This window comes from Polypterus senegalus, chromosome 10, assembly GCF_016835505.1.
Source record: "Polypterus senegalus isolate Bchr_013 chromosome 10, ASM1683550v1, whole genome shotgun sequence".
Taxonomy (NCBI): domain Eukaryota; kingdom Metazoa; phylum Chordata; class Cladistia; order Polypteriformes; family Polypteridae; genus Polypterus; species Polypterus senegalus.
Window position 1 is genome coordinate 95,350,746 of NC_053163.1, and position 16,240 is coordinate 95,366,985.

At 36.3% G+C, this 16,240-nt stretch overlaps 1 protein-coding gene across 2 annotated transcripts in view; it reads left to right on the plus strand.

Moving 5' to 3' along the window:
• med12 (mediator complex subunit 12) overlaps window positions 1–16,240 on the plus strand; it is a 131,289-nt gene that overhangs the window by 38,280 nt on the left and 76,769 nt on the right. For both annotated transcript variants that reach the window (XM_039766252.1, XM_039766254.1), the window contains exons 19-20: window positions 6,324–6,487; window positions 12,681–12,812. In XM_039766252.1, coding sequence (XP_039622186.1) covers window positions 6,324–6,487; window positions 12,681–12,812 — 296 coding nt within the window. The remainder of the gene's footprint in view (window positions 1–6,323; window positions 6,488–12,680; window positions 12,813–16,240) is intronic.

The following is a 16,240-nucleotide window of genomic DNA, read 5'->3' on the forward strand; positions in this document are numbered from 1 at the left end:
CAAAACGCAAAACATAAGAACACTCACCTGGAGATGCATCACAGTCAATCAGCAGCAAGGAGAAATGAATAACGCTGTAGCGGTCTAGGGCCGCTAAGATTCACACCGTCGAAGACAGTGATTTATTTATTTTTATTGGTGAAATTCGGGCGGACGGGTTCAGGAGCACTCCTTTTTTTGCAGGATGGCCATGAATCCACTTAAAGTCCTCATGTACACAGGCAGATGGCAGACAATCCAGATGCCAATCACGAAACGATCAAGGACAAAACAAATGAGTACAAGTAACCCAACAGAAGGCAGGCAGAGAGACAGGAACTTGAAACACAAATTACAAAAACTTTTTTTTTTTTGCTTTTGGTCACCGGCTCCCTTTTTAAAAGCTGTGCTGATATCCTTTGACCCCAACAGCCCCAGCACCCTCAGCAGAAGACCAATCAGAGCCACTGCAGGGACTGCTGGGAGTTGCAGTTTCAAATTCTATTGGCTACTCTCACCTTGCCAAGCCGCATTTTCCCCTACATTTGCTTCCTGTTCTCTCTACAGTACAGTATTGCCACGAAAAAAGCCATAAAAATTGCAGAGGATATTTGTGGTTTCCCCTAAAAATTATTAGATAGGTTCTAAGGAAAAATCCATGAATGACTGAGGCCACGAATTCTAAACTGCGACTTCACAGTGGTCTACTGTATGTATATGCGTTATTAGTGGGTCTGCCAGACCGAAGAGACCATAGCAACATGATCCTTGAAGGACAGCTGGTCATCAATTCCCACCCAAAGGTTGCACACTGACTTGGCAAATTTTAATGATAATGAACCAAGCCGAACAGAGATCGGGACCAGAATAGACAGATGAGTTGGGATAAAAGAAGGTGGTTCTTTGCCAGGTTGAGCTTGGAGATTGTGTTCCATCATCCAGGATGTAGTATCAGTGAGACATGCAGAGATTGTAGCTGATACTGTGTGGACCTCTGGAGGGAAAATATAGCTGTGTGTCATCAGCATAGCACTAAAAGATAAAAACAACATCGGACTGAATGCCTAGTGAATCGTAGAGTGCCTTGCAATGACCCTTGTGGCACCTCCATGCTCATCATGGAATAAATTCTTGACATCTCTCCATGTTGGGACTAATGTTAAGATCTGTAGAAGAGGTAGGACTCAAACCACCTGTAGTCTGTCCAAGTGTTGCCAAGGTCAGTCTGACTCATTAGGATTGAGCAGTCTGTTCTGTGAAAAAAATGAAGAGACCTGGTTAGAGACGGAACGTTTTAGATAAAAAGAAGAGATGTAAGGCTGTAATTACTTACTTCAGATGGAGCAAGAGTGGGCTTCTTGAGGAGAGGAGTTACTAGGGCTTATTTGAACAATGTGCGAAAAGTGCCTATGCTGAGAGAGGTGTTGATGACTTTGAAATTTGATTTGATAATTTAACAAAATGGGGTCTAATTTGAAAAGATATATAATATGTTAAGCAGTTTGTACTGTAAATGTTAATACATATTTTAATTGCCAAGTGTTGATTACATGCAAAAGAGATTTAAAAGAAAATGGCAAACTTTATACTGAAAAGTAAATTCTAGTTTATTAAAATATTTGATAGATCATTAACAGAAAAATCTGAGTAGTCAAATCTAGAAGAGGATTTATGATAGTTCATATGTAACTTGTACATTTATTGCATCAACATTAACTATGTTTTGTAGATATAATTTTATGTTAGCAACAAAACTACTGTGACCAAGTTGTGAAATAAAATAATTAGTTCACAAGTACAAAATTAGACAGAACTGCTGTAAAATCTTTCTCCTTAACGCATTGTTTAAAGTACTGCTGTAGCATACAACCTCAATTCCAATGAAGTTGGGTCATTGTGTAAAACATAAATAAAAACAGAATACAATGATTTGCAAATCCTTTTCAACCTATATTCAATCGAATACACTACGAAGATAAGATATCTAATGTCCCAGCTTTTTTGGAACGTGTTGCAGGCATCAAATTCAAAATGAGTGAAGATTTGCAAAACAACAATAAAGTTTGTTTGAACATTCGATATCTTGTCTTTGTAGTGTATTCAATTGAATATAGGCTGAAAAGGATTTGCAAATCATTGTATTCTGGTTTTTTTTACGTTTTACACAACGTCCCAACTTCATTGGAATTGGAGTTTTAGTTATTAAACTTATTTTATAAATATGTTTACTTGAGGAACACATGCAATTTTCGCTGTAAAGAAATGTTCAAATGTTTGTATTTCAAGGATGCTCTAAATTAAATTTTATTTTTTTTTCTTAGTGGCAAGTTGTTCTGCAGAAGGTCTAAATTATATGGCAAGAGATAAATTGACAACTTTGGTATCATCCAGGACCTGTTTGAATAAGGATTGATATTTCTAACTTCTTTTCCTGTTGGTTTTAAAAGTACTTTCCCTGTAGCACTGCAGGCTATAGCTTTAGATAGGTTGCCACTACATTATAGGGCAGCCACACATCTCTACACTGTGTCCAAGGGACACCAGCTACTCTATCTCACGTGTCTTAAGATGAAAACCTATGGAGAAATGGGGAGAGTGATAGTGTTTAAGATTTTATGTTAATATACTGTGCATTGTGACTTTATTCTGCTATCATATTTCAACCTAATTGGTAAAACTTTCACTTATACTTTTGAACTAAAATACCATTATAGACCTATTAAGAAAATCCTTGACAACCTATCCACACCAGCCTTTCTTTCTGGTGTAGAAATAAAATTGTCTACAGTACATAACACATTGGAACATTGACAAACCTTAGCCTGGGATAATAACTTGTCAGATTATCTTATACCTTAAAGGATGAGTTTTGAAGTATTTTTTTAACAGTTGGGAATACATTGATTTGCCTGAGAAATGTGTATTGTTTGGTGATGCATTAGTTATAAATTACAAAAAAGCCTCCCTCCATGGCTTATAATATTGGTCTAGGAGAGACATAAGGAAGAAAATAGCCTAAAGTTGGTGCAGCTCAGAACAACTGGTGATATGTGAAGTAATGCCTAATGAGGACAAATGTCTTTGCCACAGCAAGTGGAACTAACCTACTGCTGCCACAGTTGGAAAAGCACAAGCATTTCTGGAAGGCAAGTTTCTGCTTTCCAAATGTCTTCAAATAGGGTGTTTACATCTAATTTAAATAATGCAATAAGAAAATTTAATGGGTACTATAGACCTTATTTTTTAACTTCATTTGAACCATGGCTTTTGTCATACTGCCTACTATTTACATAAAGTTCACTCATTCTAGTTGCTATGAACAGAGAAGTATACACAAGTCTACTTCCCTCAGAATAGATAATGGAAAGAATCTTTGATTAAAAATTAATTACTTTGAGGTTTGTTGTTCTGTCAAAAATATCTCAAACACCAAAGGCATGTATTCTGGTCAACTTCTTTGCCACTTCCAAGTGGATCTGTTGGTAAGTTTTAAGGCTTTTTTTCCCCCACATTTTCTTTGGTGCCACAGGGCTTTAATTTCAGCTTGGGATTGTGGAATCAAATCTATGTAAAATCCTTAATAATTTAATTCAGTGAAATTTGGAAATCCTGATCACATTTTACAGACAGAAAGTTCTTTTATCATTGTCAGTATTATCCCATAATGAAATTAGTTCATAAGCAAAACACATGATTCATACATACTTGGAGAGTTTGATAATGTGACCTATCATCTGTGAGTAGGAGTCATTTTAACTTGTAATGCAATTCATTTGAATAAGGGAGTGAGAAGTAAAAAAGTGAACTATTTCACATTAATATAGCACCTTACATAGCCGTCTATAAAGAAACATTTGCTTCACATTCATCCTCTGAACCAAATAGACTTGGCTACAATTGTCTGTCCAACCATCTGACTGTTTTCTAACTACCCTGTATTGTTCAGGGTTGCCAGGAGCCTGTTGCTTTGCACCCTCCCCCACCATAACCTATACATCAGCTTTATATACATCAAAAATGTCGATCTTCGATTTTTGACGAATCTTGACTTTTTAAGGTCCCTTGATACCGAAAACCTTGATATCTCAATGATGTGTGTGTGTCACAGTTTCTTGAGGACAGTCTAGAGCTAAAATGGATGGATGGAAAAATACCAAACTTAAAATGTAATGTTTGTTATGAGATGACAATGTGCTGATTAGTTTTTGAGCCAAATCGTGCAAGAGAAAGTGGCACTCTAGAGGAACCCTCAAATACTGTAATTTTGCAATTAATTATGAATTCTTCTCATCCATTGCTATCGTAATGACCTATTTTATGATCAGAAAGATCAGCATCAGAGCGGTACATAATTACTAACATGTTATAGATTAGTTTGGGTAACTTGGTTCCTAGGGCGCAAAGTCTACTGATGCTCATGTCTAAATTTTTACAGCTGCAAGGAGAATAGAGGGTGATCCATGCATCACTCACCCACATTTACTCATATGGTGACAATTTAGAGACATCAGAAGAGTCTGACTTGTCTTTAGGATGTGGGAGAAAAGCAATAGTATCTGGAGAAAGTCATCACAGGCAATGCCAGCTGCAGCTTTAGCAATAAAAATTGAGGTACATACTAAACGAATCTCTGTACCTGTGGCTAATCTACAATGCTGACAAAATGAGCCGCTCATTATAGTTATCTTGGCGTAAAATGTTTTTAGTCTCAGAGTTTCAAAACATCTACATTAAGCATAAATTTGCATGGCTTTGTTTATAAATACTTGATAACGTTGAACATAGTAACAGCACGTATAATATGCATTTGTATATTGTATTAATAAATGTCCTTATTTTTGAGAAATTTTTGCAGTTAAGGCAATAAGAAAGAACGTGTGATAATTTATGAGAAACATATTGAAAATAACAGAACAAAGGCTATTTTGTAGGAATTCTGAAATAGTGGATTAATTTTCAGTTAACAAATTTGATTTCACAAAGGTAGCCGTAAAATTGATACATATGTGAAATGAGGGATACATTTGGAAAATTGATGCATTAGGAATTTGACAAATTTGAAATTTGAATAAATTGTGGTAACTGTGAAGTATCGCTCTTACGTAAGTGTTTTTAATGAAAAGTTTTCTACATAAACTGATCAGGCATAAATCTCTCAACAGCAAATATCACAAATCTGAAAAAGTGAATTTCTGACAAGCCTACTCAGTGCAGTTCAGTCCTTAACTTCTTATACACAATCGGACACTACCATATTTCAAATATTTTTGTGTAATTTGCAATTAACCCACAATTAATCAAAAGCATTAATGGTATTTTTACATAACAAAGGTTGTCTTCTTTCTAATAAAATGCAAATTTCCATGTCTTCTGCTGCCTTTCATAGTAAAATATGCGATTTGCACTTGTATATGATGAAGGTAAGCAGTGTGTCAGAGCTTAATGGTTCTACTTTTATCAAAGATCACAACTTAAGTTTTTTCTTGGAAATACTAAATATGTATTGTTGGGCTGAAAGGGTCAGTTCTCATCAAAACTTTGTCTTAAGTAACATGGTTTTAAGATGTCATGCATGTAGCACTTATAGCAGTTCAGCATCCATCATTGACTATTTTCTTGGCAGATCTGCTTATTTGGTTTTAGGGTTTTTAAACCAATCCTGATAGTACTGGGCATAAGGAAGAAACCAATTCTGGATGAGTCACCTATCCTTCAAAAGTTTCAATAAACAGGCAGGGCAAATATTAAATTAATTAGGAGATTTATTTAGAGTATTAATATTAGCACTTGTTTTGCACGGTAATGTAAACCTTTAGCAAAGCCCTGCTTTGTTTTGAACATGAACCTCTACCCATTTGTATTCTGAACCCAGGATAACAGGGAGACAAATTCTATCTCTGCAGAGACCACCCCCAGTTTGTCAGTCCATCACAAGAAATGCATGTACTAACACTCATTTATATAGTACAGGTTTACCGTTACTAGTCATCCTAACAAGCATATCTTGGAGATTTGGAAGTTGTCGTCTTTATTTTTCAGCTGCTCCTGTAAATATCCCAGCTATGCTTGAACCCAATCGGCAACCATTTCAGCACCATGTTACCAATACCCATGATACAAGAATTTTGTGAGATATACATAAATACACATTTGGTTATTTAATCATTGTAATTGGAATGTCAATTTGTGTCTATTCACTTTACCTGCACTGTCTGCAAAGACTAATTGTAAGCATTTAATATTGTGTAATGTATTATTGATTTTACCTTTTTAATTATCATTAAGGGATAGAAAAACTCTGCATATGTGTTTCAAGTTTTATTCTTTGTGTTTATATTTTGCAGCTGTTGAATGAACTCAGCCTTGTGGAAGCTGAGCTCCTTCTGAAGTCGTCTAGCTTGGTTGGCAGTTACACAACTGGCTTGTGTTTATGTATAGTGGCTGTGCTACGTCGTTACCATTCCTGCTTGATCCTCAATCCAGACCAGACGGCACAAGTTTTTGATGGGTGAGGCACATTAGCAGCAATTTAAGTTTTCACTGAATTTAAGAAAAGATACAAATGGCTGTTAATTAATCTAGAAGTAAACAAATTCTATCAACTATTTTCCATTTTCAGTATTTTTTATTTTCTGTAGTTTTAATGCTTCTGTTTACTTGGGTCTTATTACAACTAGTAATTCAACCCAAATATAAATTCTTTGTAGTGTGAAAACACTTGCATGGTTTGAAAGTGATTACACCTGTGTAGGGCAGATTTTATATGGGTTTAACTTAATTAAAAAAATAATAATTGAATATTTTTCATACATACATATTTTTCTTCAAGTAATTAAAACAATTATTCATGGCAGTACATAAGGTGAATAGTTGTCTTTATTTTAAAATTGTCCTCTTATTCTTCCTGTTGTCTTTTGCAGCCTTCACTGTAGTTATTACTTGCACAGGTCTGCTCAAATGTAAAACAATAAGAATAGAAACATCTACACTTGTTACTATCTAGCTTCAAAAAAGTTTTTTAACAACTATTCATTTGGTCTTTTATCCATTTACCTTAAATGCCTTTTTCTTCCAAACTACTTTTCCATTTCGGTATCTTCTGTTATGCTTCACGTTATACCATCAATAAGTGACTGAATCACTGTAATAAAACAGATCCCATGGCAATCATTCACATATATATTTGGTCACCTTTGTTACTATTATTTAAAATCATGGTCTCAGAATGGATTTCTTGTGCAGTTTCCCCATTTGCTCTCCTGAGCACTATTTGTAGTTTCTTATCACTGACTCTTAACTATTCCTCCACACCTAACTTTCTCAAAGCCTCTTGCAGCACCTTGATAAATGATTTGTCCAGATATACATATGCATAATGCAACTTTCTTCCTTTCATCTAATGCTTTTCCTTTCCCCAGCATGAAATCAAACATGCTTTTTTAAACATTTTACTGATTTCTTTTGCTAGCAGTTTTTCAACCACTTTTATTACTTTAAAACGTTGGAACGCTCAATGTGACCCACTCTCCCAATTTATTATGCTTATCTGTGTATATTTAGAATGAACACATTTATTTTCCAGTCTTCAGGTGTCATTCCTTCACACACAATCATGTTGTACAGGTCTGTCTACCATTTAGCTCCACAACCTTCTGTTGTCTTCAGGTTTTCCTTTTTTCAATTTTTTCAGCTATTTTGCAACCTTCTATTTTAAAAACGTTTATCTTGGTCCCTCTGTCACTTAACATAATGAACATCATTATACTCTTCATGATCCTCATTCAGTAACTTCTTCATGTGTTTTTTGCAGGTATCTTTACCTTCATTACTATCATTCACAATGTCCCAATAAGTATTTTTGAAGCAATTCACAACTATTGATTTCTATCTTTCATTTGCTGTCTGTTTTGAGATCCTGAACACATTCATTATTCCATCCTTATTGTGCAGCTCTCTTGCAAACTCTCTTCTCTTGACTACTTGCATCCTTATAACTCAACATTACTGGTAATGAAACTAAAGCTGGAATGGACTCATAACTATTAGTACTGGCTTCCAACATGCATATTTAAGGTGCTTCCATTAAAGGCACCTGCTACCGAGGAACCCCAGATGTCACCTCCATCAGCCTTTCCCCCAACTAGTGCTGGGAGGTATACCGATTCATGCCGAAAATAGCCTAGGTTTAGGTTTAAATAGCCTAAACAATGTGCAGAACGTATGCAGCAGGAAACTGTTTAAGGGGGGAGAGACCTTTTTCATTGCAACAATCCTAAACACGATGCAGTGGAGTACATGTGTTAGTGGAGGTATTGAGCAGTGAAAATGGACAGAGAACATTCCGAAACTGAAGCTGTAGCAGACAATAAAATTGAACTTGATGACACAGAAGAACTTTTGCCGAAAAAAGAGCCGCATCTGTTGTCTGGAGATTTTGGTTTTAAAAGGTTGAATGTGGACCAAACAACTATTTACTGCAAATGCTTTGGAGCTAAAGTTGTCGCTGGAGGCAGCAACACGAGCAATTTGCTGCACCACATTAGCTGCAAACATGCTTTGGAGTACCATGAATGAATCAAACTAAGATTGGCACCATCCATGTCCTTGGGTAAAACTGAAAAAGCTAAAGGATACTCCAGTCAGATGTTACTTGTAGACACATTTACTAGAGGTACTGCCTACGACAAAAAAAAGCAAGCGGTGAATCGAGTTAACCAAAGCAGTTACAATCCATAATAGCTAATGTGTCAGTGGACAGAGATTGATAACATTAACAGAAAGTGTAGTTGGTTTACAAAAAATATTTACTCTTTATTCCTTTTCTAAGACATGTTCAATGCAATACAACTTTTGACAAGCACCTCTGAATATTTTACTAAGTCTAAATGCCTCTTTGGATGGTTAAAATTATGTTGTCAAAATTATAGTTTAAGTTGTTCACAAAATTTGTTCAATTAAAGGGTTCTATATTTTGACTGCAACTGTCATGCAATGTGATTACATTTTTTTTTGTACAATTATCATGACAGTGGAATAGGTTATTCTTAGCCAGTCTACTGCAGTAATTGCAGTGGAAAACGTGGTTAACATCCACTTACGCATGGGGAAAAAAATACCGTTGAATACTGTGAAACTGTATAATTTTGAAAAATATCGTGATATAGACTTTTGATCATACTACCCAGCCCTACCCCCAACCCATTTTTCCCCTCTTCTTTGCATCTAGAAACCTTTTGGGGCATATGCTGAAACTATTATTAAGCAGTTGGTTACTAACAATAATCTTAGCAACTACAACATGCTAGTCTTATGAGGCCAGACATGATTAACACTCATCTTGTGACCCCAGTTCCCTCGAGTTGTGCGTTTTAAATGTTTGTGGTTGCAGTCTCCCAGTTATACACATATATTAGACAACTACGTAAAACTACGAAAAATAAACTGAATATAAGAATTGAGAGGAAATAGAAAGGTAAAATTGCTGTTATCAATGCAAGAACTCAGTACCTTAAGCTTCTCAAATTTCTCGTATCTAGAACAAACTTCCCCATTGAAAATAATGGAAATCCAGTTAATCTGTTCCGCACCCCCAAAAATATCAACATAAAAATCAATTTTCCTAACAAATACTGATAAATAAGTGTGGATACACTTTGTCTGCTGAGCGTCATGTGATCATAACTGAGCTGATGGTTCTTCTTTCTCGTGCGTGTCTCTCTCTCTCTCTCTCCTTATCTCACTCGCTAGCGCACGCGTCTCTCTCTCTCTCTCTCTCTCCCCTTATCTCTCTTGCTCGCTCGCACGCCTCTCTCTCTCCTCTTGAGGGTAGAGAAAAGCCAAGCAAAATGGCACCTTTTATTGGCTAACTAAAAAGATTACAATATGCAAGCTTTCGAGGCAACTCAGGCCCCTTCTTCAGGCAAGATGTAATCAAAGCTTGCATATTGTAATCTTTTAGTTAGCGAATAAAAGGTGTCATTTTGCTTGGCTTTTCTCTACATTCATAATGGTTAACACGGTACAACACCCTAGTACTCCTCTTGAGGGCAATCATCTCCTATTCTCCGTCTGCATGTCCGCAATATTTTTGGATATGCTTATACGGCGAACTGCTACAGCGAAACAATGAAATCAGAAGCACACAAACGCGTAGATCCTCACCCTATGGGAGAACAAGGAACACTGAGTGAGCTGACGGGCTGGCAACGTCAGCTTGGGTGAATCCCCGAGTCGAGGCGGATCGGGAAAAGCATCACGCATAACCACAGCCTGGCTCGTGGCTCATTATGCGAGCCAATGCTCGTATTTAGATCCGAATTTTTCACTCATACTTTCCTCTTATCTTGAATTTCTCATATACAGAGGTGATCGTATCTCGAGGTTCCACTGTATCTTGCTGTCATTTTGACTGTTGTGTCACAACATGGCATAACAGCAGCACATACAGTGGGTACGGAAAGTATTCAGACCCCCTTCAATTTTTCACTCTGTTATATTGCAGCCATTTGCTAAAATCATTTAAATTAATTTTTTTCCTCATTAATGTACACACAGTACCCCATATTGACAGACAAAAAAAAGAATTTTTGACATTTTTGCAGATTTATTAAAAAAGAAAAACTGAAATATCACATGGTCCTAAGTATTCAGACCCTTTGCTCAGTATTTAGTAGAAGCACCCTTTTGAGCTAATACAGCCATGAGTCTTGGGAAAGATGCAACAAGTTTTTCACACCTGGATTTGGGGATCCTCTGCCATTCCTCCTTGCAGATCCTCTCCAGTTCTGTCAGATTGGATGGTAAACGTTGGTGGACAGCCATTTTTAGGTCTCTCCTAGAGATACTCAATTGGGTTTAAGTCAGGGCTCTGGCTGGGCCATTCAAGAACAGTCACAGAGTTGTTGTGAAGCCACTCCTTCGTTATTTTAGCTGTGTGCTTAGGGTCATTGTCTTGTTGGAAGGTAAACCTTCGGCCCAGTCTGAGGTCCTTAGCACTCTGGAGAAGGTTTTTGTCCAGGATATCCCTGTACTTGGCCGCATTCATCTTTCCCTCAATTGCAACCATTCGTTCTGTCCCTGCAGCTGAAAAACACCCCCACAGCATGATGCTGCCACCGCAATGCTTCACTGTGGGGACTGTATTGGACAAGTGATGAGCAGTGCCTGGTTGTCTCCATACATACCACTTAGAATTAAGGCCAAAAAGTTCTATCTTGGTCTCATCAGACCAGAGAATCTTAATTTCTCACCATCTCAGAGTCCTTCAGGTGTCTTTTAGCAAACTCCAAGAGAGTCTTTTAGTGACCCCACTTTTTAATTTTACTTGGTGTGTGTTTTACAAAGAAAATGGAAAATACAGATACCCACTGAAAGGTTAATTGAATACCATTGCATGTATACAGACCAGCCAAGGTTATTTTTCTTCTTTAATTGCAATCATCATCTGCTAACAAAAGGAAAATGTAAAATACATATCATTAAATGGATTAATACAAGCATTTTAACACAGTTACTGTTTAGGTTTTGTTTCTTAAACAGTGCTAACATAATATGATAGTTCTATAAAGATTCAATACAGAACAAGAAAACGGCACATTAATAAGTTGTAATGAAAGTATATCAGCAAAATATTAAAAATTAAATTATTAGTTTACGTCACACCACTAGCCCTTAAGTAGTACCACATTTCCAGTGGAATAACACAAATGCCTGAAGATATTCTACAAGATTTTTATGTCACAGTACCAGAACTTAGTTTTTCCAGTGTAAAAGCTGGTATAGACTTCACTTAAGTTGTTATTGTTAAGAAATGTGGCTCTACAAACTATTAAAGTGTTTGAATATTTATTCAAGCATATTTTCTTTTGCTTCTAAATATAGATACTGTACTAACCATGTAAGCTCGTGCAGTAAAAAGCCCAGCTCCTAGGAACTATTGAAATCGTCAGAAAAAAAAATTGGAAATGTAGAGATTTCAGGTAATTGAAAGGAACTACTCTGGGCATCTCTCTCCGAGGAAGATTCGATTTGCTGACATGCTCACATCACTTGTGCATTAGCGGCGGGAGGAAAAATAAAAGGAATACTGATTTGCTGATGTTATCATCTAAGCAACTTTATCTTTCTTCTGAGGTTTCGTTTTGCTGATCTGCTGGCCTCGCTTGTGTTATTAGTGGATTTGGGAGTTATCTGTTTCCTTGGAGGCAGAACCATTACCCCGACTCCACCTCTCTCTTCTGGGCCAGACAGACACACACACTTCCACGCGTAGACATTTACATAGATATTTAAAACTGTTTTGACTGTCTTCTGATATAACCGCAAAGAAAAAGTTAATAAGTACAATTTGAATTTTTGGATCTGAAAAATTTAGCAAGGCATTGGGTGTACATGTTTAAAACTTCTCTAAAGTCTTATGCACAGATTTCTGCAAACATCCTGGTTGGTAATACACTTTCAAGAACACTGGCAGAATAGACAATAATACAAAGTTTATCAACTTTGAAACTTTCAAATAGAAAGTGTTTTAAAGTTGCCAGAAATCTGTGCCAGCAAATGTACCTTTGTGTTGGAAAATGCAGCAAAATGTATTGCTTTTGAAAAACAGTTCTGGTTAATGTTGATCTAGCAGACCCAAATACCTCCTGTTGCTTATGTCATCTATAATTATTGCTTAAGCATATTGACGTCTTTTCTTCTAGGCTTCGGATTGTGGTAAAGCATGGAGTTAATCCTGCTGACTGCTCTTCTGCTGAACGATGTATTCTTGCCTATTTATATGACCTCTACACCTCCTGCAGCCACCTTAAAAGTAAATTTGGTGAGATTTTCAGGTAAAGGATTTTTAAGTGGCAGAAAAAGATTGGGATTGTATTTTTTTTATTTAGTCCTTCAAGTTTATGAAGAATGCAGAATTTTAACATATAAATTAATTTATATGGCAAAAGGTTTTAACTCTAACTGTAATGCAATGCTATAATCAGTATTCCCTTGATTCCAGGTTTTTGAATTTTATATACAGTTTTTGTAATAGTAGTATATTTACCAAGGTAAAACACAGGAGTCAGAGTACATTTGTTCATATGATTCCAGCCTGTCCTAAATACAGTTAGTCTAAAAGAAATATGCATCAAAAAGTTGAATGGAAGCTTAGAAATGCTAAACACACTTATACAATCTATGTATTCATTGTCTGCTTATTATATTTATAATTAACTTTGCAGTTGCTGTTGGGCTTTTCCATTCAAAGGTTTTGGAACATTTCCAGAGTCCATGATGCTAGCCCACCCCTACTTATCCATGGTCTAGGGTCATCTCCGCTAGTTGTAGCATTCCCTCCAGAGTCACCAGCGCTTTAGAGTAGTTGTGCACTGATTATGATCTGCAATTTCTTTGGCAGAATATCGGCCAACTCTGATTCCACTTGCTGATTTCAGTGAATTACTTTCTGCAAGTGTAACTCAAGTAATTCAGATCAATAAAGCAATGCTAAAATTTTGAAATTTTATGCTATTATTAAAATATAGTAAACTTTGTGCAGTCCTAAAATTATATGTAGTGAATCTTAACTACACTGATTTGAATTCAGGTGCAATTGTAGCTTTCTGTATTTATTTTTTGCTTACGGCTTGCACATTTTTAAAGCAAACTTTTTTTGCTCAAGCACATGTAGCAGTCATTTACACAGATAATGCACCCTCCCACCTTTAGGCTGTGGTGGAAAGTGATTCACGTGAGTCCATACAGAATAAAGTAGTAGTGTATGCTCATGTGCAAGTAATTAATCTATTTGAGTACATCTTGCCCCACATCATCATTTTAATTTAATTTGCTCAATTTCTTAATAGCAAGCTGAAACAAAAAAAATAATCCCCATGTGCCTTGCTCATTTCAAAGTGTCAGACATTTGATTAGTTCTTATTAGAACATAACTTGTATAAAATAACCGAAGACCTTTTATGAAAACAAGAAGTGAACGCTGTTTATAACTGATTATTGTGCTGTGACTTTCCTAAAAACAAATAGAAATACACAAAATCAGTAACTTTCTTTAAATTTTTTCATAGTGTCCTTCATCTTATGGCACACAGTGAAACAGGTTAGTAAAAATAGAGAGCTTAAGCACCTAGTACCAATCATAAAACATTAAGCTCATAGTGTTCATAACAAACCTCTTTCCAAAATTAAGCAGTAAACAGCTACACATATACTACCAAAACAACAACATAATCTAGTCTCTGCTCTCGCGTAGAGATATTACAATCTGATGTATAGTATATATAATGCTGTTATCTATTGTTAAAATGTGGGTATACATGTAATCATATTTATCATACAATATTGCATGCAATACAAAATATCCAACCAACTAAAAATATGTCATTCTTTAATATTTAGAGTATTAAGATTTTGGGTCATGTTGTGTAGATGCACTGTTCATTTGTACGTTTTTTGTATGTTCATTCGTGCTGGACAGTTTTCAACCCCTTAGTAATAATTCTGTAAAAGTGTCACTGCAGTATCCCATACAGTGAACCCTCGTTTATCACGGTTAATTCGTTCCAGACTCTACCGTGATAAATGAATTTTCGCGAAGTACAATTCTTTATTTATAAATTGAATACTTTCGCAGTTAGAGTATAGAAAACCTGTTTACGACCTTCTAAATAAGTTTTTTTAACATTATTAGAGCCCTCTAGACATTAAATAACACCCTTTAGTCACCATTACACTCGTATTACCCAATATATTAGACAAAATAAGATGTTACAAATATCATATTACTAGGCGCACTCGCCTTTTAAGGGGACCCACTTTTATCCTCAATTTTTGTGCGCTCCATGTGTATATCAGGCATGTAAGTGTAGGGAATGAGAACATCAAAGTGCCCATTCCTAAGTTTTTTTTTTTTTTATCCCCTCAAGTGCCTGTCCAAAGTCGTACAATGTCAGCCCGAATCTGTACCACTAAAGACGGAGTTTCATGCACTAAATAAGCTATAGATGAGAATAAGCAAGCACCATCTCCCCTGATATTTACTACGTGGTGAGGCATTTGTACTCCATTAACATTAATTATTTCCAGAGACATAATTTTGTCTATTTTTCCAGCGCATCGCGCACAAAAGCAAGGGAAAGATGAGAGCACCAGAACTCTGCTCACATCGCCGCTCGCACCTCAAGCCGCAAGTAGTAAGTCTGTAATAAGCGGAATACCGCTACGCTTTGCACTCATGGGACGGAAGGACAATCCTGAACGCTTTTATATAGTAGATTATTGTACTGTACATTTAATTGCACCCAACCTCTAACCTATGAAGGCACGACCTCAGTAGGAGAGTCTTCAGAGGTGGTGCAGTATCTTCAGCAGGTGCGTTGTTGTCTTCAGTGAAGAAGTACTAGGAGTAGGCAGTGGGTGTCTGGGTGCGCGCTGAAGAACATCTTGATAGGTAGTTGCTGGCGCTGTCTTTTCATATGCGTGAGGAGGTTTTTGTAGGGTATTGCCATCTTTAATCATATCCAAGAGTTTCACCTTCTCCTGGATAGTAAGCATCTTCCTCCGGCGCTTAGTTTTTTTTGTCAGAAGGCTTAGAAAAAGCAGCACTTTTAGGAGCCATCATAGGGCTTAGATAAAAGTTCTCAGAAAGCGCATGCGTAGTGACGTAAGCCTATGTGAGAAAAAAATTGCGATAGAGTGAAGCCGCGAAAGTCAAAGCGTGATATATAGCGAGGGATCACTGTATCTCAAACTGCAAGCACCAGCTTTCTTCATCATCAGTGTAAAGCACATATATCGAAGTTAGGACCTTAACAACTGTGACTTTTTGAACCCTGGTTGTTGCCTTTAACAATAATCCAAATTTTGTTGTTTATAGGGTTAGTGTTGTCACATGCGCAGAGTGCAGTGAAATACTTACTTAAATGTGCTAATCAACATTCAGTACATTTCCATTCTCCAGTGTCATGATTAGTTTGTATATGTTCCTTAATTGAAACTTTTCTCTCTGAAAATTTCAGAACAGTCATGCCTCACAGTGTTAAATGAAAATGTTTGGAAAATAGGTCATGCCTCTGTCATCTCAAATGGAGCTTATTTAATGAAACAAAATTAAAGATTAAAGGATAAGTGTGGTATTTTACAAGTCAAAGTGTATATTTATTTGCCACATAAAACTGTTTTCTAAAGTGAATTTTTTTTTTTTTTTTTAAATAAATTTCAAGAGATGCAGGTTTACATTGATAGAGTATTATTTTAACAATAC